At 43.0% G+C, this 9,513-nt stretch overlaps 1 protein-coding gene across 1 annotated transcript; it reads right to left on the bottom strand.

The window, feature by feature from the left end:
- Nucleotides 1-6,641: 6,641 nt before the first annotated feature.
- On the bottom strand, nt 6,642-7,577 carry LOC143398940 (olfactory receptor 2M4-like). The gene has a single exon (XM_076855644.2). The coding sequence runs from the start codon at nt 7,575-7,577 to the stop codon at nt 6,642-6,644; it is 936 nt and encodes a 311-aa protein (XP_076711759.2).
- Between the last annotated feature and the right edge of the window lie 1,936 nt (nt 7,578-9,513).

Raw genomic sequence — 9,513 nt, 5'->3', positions numbered from 1 at the left:
AATCAATAGATTGCCTTGGCCATAAATACTCCCTTTCATGTTAATGGCAGTCTGACCCATTTCCCCTGGAAACATAAATTTGCCCCTTATCAAACACAGTTAAGCATCACAATCATAGGAACATGTGCAAGAACTGTGCCATTAGGTGATTCTGTTGTCATTGTACTGCAAGGAATAATAATAAGGGGAGACACAGAGACAAGGTACAGAGGCAGGAAAGTGTTCCCTTGTCCAAGCGGCCACAGTTATTTACACCAGTAGGTTACATTAGGTCATTAGTGCCATAACTACATTATTGTTTATTGTATCACTGAGGTCGCTTATTCTGCAGTTACATTCCACAGTTACAATATGCAATGGTAAGAGCTTTGCACAGCTCTCTAGAAAGTCCATTGTCTGAAGTTACCCTTAAGTGGACAGATCCAGGAGCAGCAGAGCTTGGTGAAACATTGTAGTTATCTAACAAGCACGTTCCTTCATTCCCAGGAGCTATGTGCCTGAGATCAAGGTCGAAACTGATAAAACTCTTAACACAGAGCTTCCTGGTGAAGAACATAGCTACATCAGCCAGGCATCCACGCGTCATTTACATAGAAGTTCCCCAGCAGCCAGGCATTCCGTGCCTTTGCCCAGAAACTTCCTGGCCACCAAGCATGCCACAGTCATGAAGTTTATCAGAGACCCCAATCCCAAACACAGAACCCCTACATTGTCCCAACAGCACAGTGCATACTTAAACCATCCCACATGTTCTGCCTGCTATGCACCTGGGCTACACGGTACATGCCGACACACACGCGCATACATATGTAAATAGGTTCTCATTTCCAGGGCCATGATTTTTAGACAACATTCGTTTAAATCAAACATAAGAGAAAATGGGGCAAGGAAGAGACGTGCGATGCAAGATGCCTGAGGCTGAGGCTCCTGTCACACAGCTGCCGGCTTACGAGGTTCTTCTTTGACGAAGCAGAGGGAGTTGGATCTAATGCAGCTGTAAACAGAGCACAGCGAGCATACAGACCAGGGCAGCAAGGGTTCGCCCTCACAGTCGAGGGTCCTGCACTGTGTGCTGCTGCCTGTGCTGTGCCTTCACCCAGCAGAAAGCACAGCTGGGACACCAGCAGCACTGAGTCTCATGAGTGCAGTGTGCCATGCAGCAGCTGGGACCTCATCTCCTTTCAGCTCCAGCACGCTCTTGGAGTCATATACACAGACCACTGCTGGTAGACAGGCCACTGTGCAGGTGTGGGCAGTAATTACCCAAAAGCCTTGCCCTTAATTTCAGAAGCTCAGGCATTTCTCACTCGCCTATATGTTGGTGCAAGTGAGCAAGGCCTCCGTAGATTGTGCCCTAGTGTGCTCCACTATTATGGCCCACCAACTGAAGACAGCCACACCCTTCATGATCTGGAACCTGGACAATGGATCTTCCAGAAATGGCCTCACAGAAAGAGGGCTCTTGATTCCTGGAGTGGACCACAGGCCACTCCTCCCACCAGCTGCGCTGAAGCTCAGCTTCGGGACCAAACTGGCCCCATGCCACAGTTGGGATGTGGTTTGTTCCCTCACTGTCATGGGCTAGCAGCTTTGTCCTTCAAGATAGCAGCATTAAAAAGCGGAGGACCTTTGTAGGTGGAGTGGCAGGATCATGACCACCCATGTATGAGATTATGCCGGTCCTAGGGAGGGGCTGGGTCTCACAGGAGTGGCCGACTTTCCCAAGTGCTCTTCACTGCTGTAATGGAGTGACGGGGCCCCTCCTCAGCGTTGTGCTCTCTTCACCACGTGACCTCTCTGGAGCATGCTCCTGCCCTGTGATTTCCCCTGACATGAAGCCCTCACCAGGATGCTGTGGAGCACAAGATTGGGAGCCCAAGCAGCCTCGTTTCCTCAGAAAGTGCCCAGTCCCAAGTCATAGCCTAGTCACACAACACCAAAAGGGCTGAGATAGTCCACATCTCAATCTCTCCAGACCCTGGAGCTGCTCACTCCTTATTAAGGTGACGCTGGCTGTGGAAGTTTTCACCAGAAGCAAATAGCATCTTGGATGTGGACAGCTTTCCCACGAATATGGGGACAGACTTCTCTGCCATCATGAAAGTCATACTTACCTCCCATTTCTCTCATTTCCTGTTGTCTCTGTCCTTTCCCTGTTATCACAGGACAATGCACAAGACCAAAATTTGGGGATGACTTAAGCAAAGGCTTATACTCTAGCAAGACATCAGAACAATTGCTTGATGTGTAGACTGATGCTAAAAAGACAGCCTGCCAACCTCTATATATCCCTAATGAGAGTCATCCTGAACCCTAGGGAATACAGGGGACGTTTGTTATTGATATTTTACATATCAGTTTGCTCCCCCACACTCACTGGAAGCAGTACCCTAATCTCTCCAATGAACACTCACGTGTGATCAGGTGTAGAAACCCTGCCTGAGGCCTGCACAAGGTGCCTTGCCCTTCTCACATCCTATACTCAAGACCCGGGAAACACTTCTACAGGAAAGACCAATTGGTATAATGACCCCAGACAAGCTCTCTGCACCCAAAGTGCTCATGGACACTTTTAGCATGTTGTAAGTGGACCACACAGGAGGGAGTCTCCCACTGGGAGAACCATGCAGAACTAAGGGTGAGCAGATGTGACCTAGTCCACAGTCAAGCACTCCTATGGGGCTCCCTTTTCCAGCTCCCAAGGTTCATACTGAGTTTATGGAGAACTTTTCTTACTCAGTTTAGTGCCCTCTCTGGTTCTGATCCTGCTATTTGGCCTGGCCCACTTTTGCTTTCTGAACAGCTTTCCCTGGAAATTCTCATGACATTTCCTTTAATCTAAGGTCAAAGGGGTTAGTAACCGAAGTTAGTACCAACATTGTAATAGAAGAAGGTTTCCACTGAAGAAAGGTTCCAGTGGGGCTCCTGGGGGGCGGGGGTTACTCTACACGTGTGTATGCGTGCATGTGAACTTATATAGTGGGGAGCTGATTGTATGGAATTTAAAGTCAACCTATAAATTGGGAAAAATTTTTGGATTTTGTAGCAAATCAGACCCCCACAGGTACAGTCAGACACAGGCCACCCTCCAACAGATGGATGAGAATGTTTATCAACAAAAAACTTAATAAGACCTTATGAAGCTTTGGAAAGGTTTCATGTCTGACTAAGAATTCATTCATGGTGTTGAACATTCTGTATTTCTACTCTTATATTTCCCATGATTTTACTATGACAGGGAGTTTTATTTAAAAGGTGACTGGCAAAGCTGTTTCTGTAGATATTGCCTCTATAGCCAGGACATTTCTCCTGGGAAGTGAATACTTGCTCTGCTTGTGGGAATACCCAGAAACTCTCTTACCAGCCAACTGAGTGGTGGATGGCAAGATGGGCCACACCAAGGTTTTCTAACTTTTATGTCTCTTTTAGTGGGTCTCCAGATTATCATCATCCGTGTTCCCAGGCTAACTACAAAATGCATGCCACTTTGAATCAGGCTTCCTCACTGGGAATGGTGGCTCTTCACTGCCATTAAGCCCAAAGCAAAGACCACCAACAAAAACTCAACTGCTGTTGAACCAAGTTTGCTGCCTGGATTTTGGACCATTTGGCTTTGCTGAGTGTGGAACCTGCAGGATTTTGTTCTAAAGTCTATTTCAGTTTCTTGGTGCTATCCTCCTGGTGACCGTCTCATGCCTTGATGTGTGGTGCTCATTGGAAAACCCCAAATCCTCATATGCAGTTATCCATTGTACATAAGACAATCTCATTACAATCAGTGACAAAGTCATGAAAAAATGTGAGAATCCTCTGATTAATTTGACATATGAATTGTGCATTCTGTGCTAATATCAAACAAATCAGTTGTGCTGGTGGTAGGAGGTGGTGCCATTGCCCATGATTTTGGCCAATCTCTCAAGATTGAGAGGTGACAAAGGGGTTAATTGCTAAATTGTTTGCCTAATCCTTGCATGTTCTTAACTTGATCCAACACTACCTCTGTCCACAGTGAACTGTAGCATCACCTACATATCAAAAAGCAGCATCCTAAAATCAGCAATGAATAACCAGAAAATGTGACCAGAAAAATTAATGTATTTGTAAAAGAATAAAAGTGAATAAACTCTTATCAATTAATGCAAATAATAAAAAAAAGATCGGAACACCCCTGAACTAGAAAATGTTACAAGGAAGGAAGGTTGAGAGAAAGGAATATATCTATAAATTAGATTGAGTATTAAAGTAGAAATGCACCAAAACCAATCTGCACAACAATAGCACCCCCCAAAACCTTCAGCTGCTACATTTTTCAGAAATTTACATGAGGATTCTAACATTTGCACAGAAATTCAAGAGACCTAGCATAGCTGAAACTGGTCAGAGTGACAGAATTGAGAAACTCACTTCCTAGCTTTGAGCTTACCACTGTCATGTTCCAGGTCACGTAAGACAGAGAGGCAGATCTCTCCTTCAGAACTAACGGTCCATAATTAAATAGTGAATCTAGGATTAACTAGGTTTTGATGAGAGTACATAAGCAATTCAAGAGTAAAATCACAGATTTTCAATAAATAAATAAATAAATAAATAAATGGTACTATCACAATTTGATAGCCACCTTCAAAAGAATGGAACTGAACAGCACCTCCCACTACATACAGAGTCCCCTCGGGATGGGTCTGTGTTAATGCTAGAATGAAAGCCACCATTCTCTTAAGGAAAAACTAGGCCTATATCTTTGTGACTTAGTTTAAACAATATTTCTTAGATATAATATTAAAGCCATAAGCATTAGAATAAACTGAAGTTGAACTCAATCAAAAGCATAAGTTTTTGTAATCCAAAAGACATTAAATAAAGTAAAAAGACAACTCACCAAATAAGAGAAAATATTTGCAAATTATACATCTGACAAAGGTATAAGGTTCAGAAGATATAAGCGCTCTGACAAATTAAAACCAAAAAGACAATCCAGTTGAAATGGATCTTAGTGGACATTCCTTCAAAAATATGATGCAAATGATCACAAGCAAGTGAAAAATCCTCAATATCATTAGTCACAATATAAATCAAAATCACAATGAATGAAATACAACTTCATGCCCAATAGAATGGCTAAAATTCAAAAAGGAGAGAATAACACAGGATGGGTAGGATGTGAAGCTATTGAAACCCTCAGACATTGATGGAGGAAACGGTTTGCAGCTACTATGAAAACCAGCTGATCAGTGTCTGTAAATTAAAGAGAGTTTCCACGTGCTGGAGCAGATTCACCTCCAGGTAGGAGGTTTGAGAAGATGTCTCATGAAAACCTGTGCATGAATGCTTGAGATAGCGTTATTCACAAGAGCCAAAATAAGAAAATATTCCAAAGACTTAATTACTGACTGAACAACTAAAATGTAGGACAATCTTTCTAAGGAATATTGCTAATTTGCATGTGAGAATGCAGTGCTGATCATGCTTCCACAAGACACATGAAAACATTACACTAAGTAGAAGCCAATCCAAAGACGACCATACCATTCATGTGTGACGTCCCAACAGGCAATCTATAATCAAAGCAGTCATGGCCAAGGACAGGCAGGAGGGAATAAGGAATAACTGCTAGGGATTATGAGCCTTCGTTTTGGAGTAATGTTTGCACAAATATGTGAACATATTAAAATCCACTGAATTGTACACCTCTCCTTGTTAAATTTACCTAAAACAAAAACATTAAGAATATTCTACTTGTCAAAAAATATTTTATAGTGCCCCAAGAAATGAAATAGATCATAACACATGATCATATCATTAAAGCATAAGCTGAAGGTTTAGTTAGAAAAAATTTTTATAAATAATACACATGATGCAACAAAGGTTCAATTTAAAATATAAGCACAGAAACCCAGGCAATGATTGACTTCAATTCTCAAAAATATTGCAGATTTACATATAAGATTATAATCTTGTGAAAACAGCTTGGGAGCATAAATGTTTTATCAAAGTATGGGCAACTTGTGGATATTAATCAATTAATTTGGACAGATTTAGAGGTCAGAAATATTTTTCAATAAAACTTTAGTGAGTTTTATGGGATTATGTATAATAAATCACTTTTGAGCTATACAAAAAATCATGACCAGCAGCTCCTGAAACTGAGAGTTTGCTAACTTTTCCAAACAGATTGGTTGCTGATGTAAGAATGAAAGAGGAGTAAACCGATCACAATCATAAGGATGATTCTGCAGTCAAAAGGAATGAGTTGCTTCTGGACTCATTAAAGTATCCACTTTTAATATAAAGATGAGAAAAGAATAAATTTCTAAGAGATATTTTATTTATTTTAGAAATTCATTTCCTCCCTGTCATAAAATGCTAAATATTTTATATAGACATAAAAGTTATTTGGAAAGATTCCCCGTTCCTAAATGCTTGGGAAGGAAGTAAAGAAGGATCAGGATTAAAATAGCCAGGACAGGTCAGAGCATCAGTAAACCTGAAGTACAGGTGGGAATGAATCAGGAACACAGAGGTATCTCTCCAAATGCAGAGGAAAACTGCAACCCTTGCTCTCCACTGAGGTCAGAACCTGCAGATGGACCCCTGGCCTGGAAGGCCAGCATCCTGGACAGACCCTCAGCAGACGCTGGAGAAAGTCACAGTAACCTTCCTCTCCTCAGGAGCTTCCTGAGCCCCCTGGACACCTCCTTGTTGCGCAGGCTGTAGATGAGGGGGTTCAGCATGGGGGTGAGGATGGTGTAGAAGGCTGACACCATCTTGTCCTGCTCCGCTGTGTAGGTGGAGGCCGGTCTCATGTATATGAACATGGCAGCCCCGTAGTAGAGTCCCACCACCATGAGGTGGGAGGAGCAGGTGGTGAAGGCTTTGCGGCGGTTTTCTCCAGAGCCCATGCGGAGGACAGCTCGGAGGACACGGGAATAGGACGTGACAATGACTGAAACTGGCAGGATGAGCATCACCACACAACAGACAAACATCAGCCTTTCAAATGCAGACGTGTCTGTGCAGGAGAGAGGCAAGAGGCCAGCCACTTCACAGAAAAAGTGATGGATTTCCAGAGAGCCACAGTAAGAGAACGACAGGGAAGCTGCCAGCACAATGATGCCATCAATAGACCCCAAGATCCAGGAAGCCACCACCATGAGCACACAGAGTTTCTGACTCATGAGGATGGTGTACCGAAGGGGATGGCAAATGGCCACGTAGCGGTCGTAGGCCATGACAGCCAACAGGAAGCACTCGGCTCCCATCAGGGACACGTAGAAGAATATCTGGGTCCCGCAGCCTGCCAGAGAGATGGAGTTCCTGCCAGAAAGATAGTTGAAGGCCATCTTGGGGACGGTGGTGCAGATGAGCATGAGGTCCATGAGGGAGAGCTGGCTGAGGAGGAAGTACATGGGGGTGTGCAGCTGGGTGTCCAGGTGGATGAGGAGCACCATGGTGGAGTTCCCCATGACGGCCACTGTGAAGATGCCCAGGACCAGAGCGAAGAGGAAGGTGTGGGTGGGGCTATGGTTGAAGATGCCCAGCAGGACGAAGACAGGGCTGGACGTCTGGTTTCCTGACTCCATCCTCAATACTTTGCCTTATCTGAAAGTCCCAGGGAAGACAGAAGCTTACCTATTCATTCAGCTTTCCAGTGCATGGTGCAGCAAGGACCTGTGTTGCACGGGGCATCTGAGGCAGGCAAGACCTTCTCACCAGCTTCCACCTGCCTCCCTTAATAGCATTGAGTCATGAGGCTCCTCATTCAACCTTAGAGAATGATTTTAGTATGCATTTTCTTTATTTTACCTACAAGAGTCCTAAAGTTTCTAAAAGCTTACTCATGGGTACAGAGAGCATAGGAGGAACAATGATCACGCATCTCTGTTGCTGAAGGACACCGTCATCCCTATCCCAGGAAAGTTGGTACTGAACGTTTCCTTCACTGGTCTGCCTATGCCTGCAGTTGTTGGTCTTCAGTGCTAGAATCCTGGCTCTCATGTCTTCCTCTTACCACTCCACCCCCGCCACCCCGCCCAGTGAAAGATTAGACCAGGTCAGTGATGCTCCCTGCTGGGGACCCCTGTGCACATTAACTCAGAGAGCAGATGTGTTTTAACTCTCCTAGCTCAGATCAAGTCTTGGAGCCTGGTCTTATTCTATGAAGAAGTCCATTAAAATATCACTGCGTTGAAGAACATGACACTCACTTCTCCTTGGGGAATAGTTTTGCTTCTCCTAATTGTATGTATGTGGAGCACAGCTGGAGATTTTGTTTTTTGCTTATACCTTAGAAATCCATTTTCTCCCTATCACAAAATGTTACAAACGAGTGGGATGCACATGTAGAAACAGAAGAGGAGCCCCCTCTGGTTTTGACAGCTTTACCGTAACATGCCAACCTGAGGAGTATGGGAGCTTGTTTTACATGCAGGGAAGGAGGTGAACAGTACTTTCCCCAACCCAGCTCCCCAGGGACAGCATCCAGGGTTGCTTGTGAGTGACAGAGGACCCTGAGGCACAAAAGATCAGACCACATGCTACACACTTCAGCTGCTTCTCATCCACCAACTATCAAGAAGTGTTTTAGGTTGTTGAGGGCAGATGTGGCATGATATTGAATGGTTTTACATTGAGATGATTTCCCAGATGTTGAATTTCAGGACTGGATGATAAAAAAAATCAGGAAATAAATAAACAATGGAAAGACAGAGTGTTGAAAGGGAAACAAACAATCAGATCTTTGTAAAATGTTACATCCGTTATTTTCGTCTAACCTCCATATTCTTACCATGCCTGTAAAATATCATAGCCCATAGATATTTCTCAAATTAATTTTATCCCAAATGATGTTTTCCAAAGCAAGACCCACTTTTATTTCTGTCTGATATATATTGCTGTCACAAAATTCTTCTGAATTCCTGGGACTTCAAACTTGAAATAGTGACATCTTTATCATTATCTTCTACTTATTTATTTTTTTTTAAATTTACTTTTCTATAAAGAAAAATTTTTGTGCTCCTTGATCATCATTGTTTTGTTGTTGTTGTTATTGTTTGTGGTGCTGGGGTTGAACCCAGGGCCTTTTACATGCATGGCAAGCACTCTACCAACTGAACTATACCCCAGTTCCTTGATCATTGTTTGTGATGTTGAGTTATTCTATCAACTGACAGGGATAGCTGGGAGTGTTTATCCTTAATAAAGGAAATACTAAGCAGGTAATAGTTTTCAAATTTGTTCTTTAGAATCCAACTAAAATTTAAAGAAGTACAGTTATCTATGTTTTCCCTCTTAGAAATCTCTTTGACCTATGACAAGATGGAGATACAGAAAGCTTATTACTATTTAATATCAAAAAGCTGTATTACTATTTTGTTTATCAACAAATATTCTGTTCTCCTTCCAAGGACAGGGCAAACTCCAAGTTACATATCAATGATATGCACACTTTGCTCATCACAGCACTTTATTGGTGATGTGAAAATTAGTTTAAATTCCTTCTGATGTTGATATTTTCTC

This window comes from Callospermophilus lateralis, chromosome 5 (assembly GCF_048772815.1).
Source record: "Callospermophilus lateralis isolate mCalLat2 chromosome 5, mCalLat2.hap1, whole genome shotgun sequence".
NCBI classification, from domain to species: Eukaryota; Metazoa; Chordata; class Mammalia; order Rodentia; family Sciuridae; genus Callospermophilus; species Callospermophilus lateralis.
The sequence above is the reverse complement of the archived record's forward strand: the minus strand, read 5'-3'. Positions and strand labels throughout refer to the sequence as shown.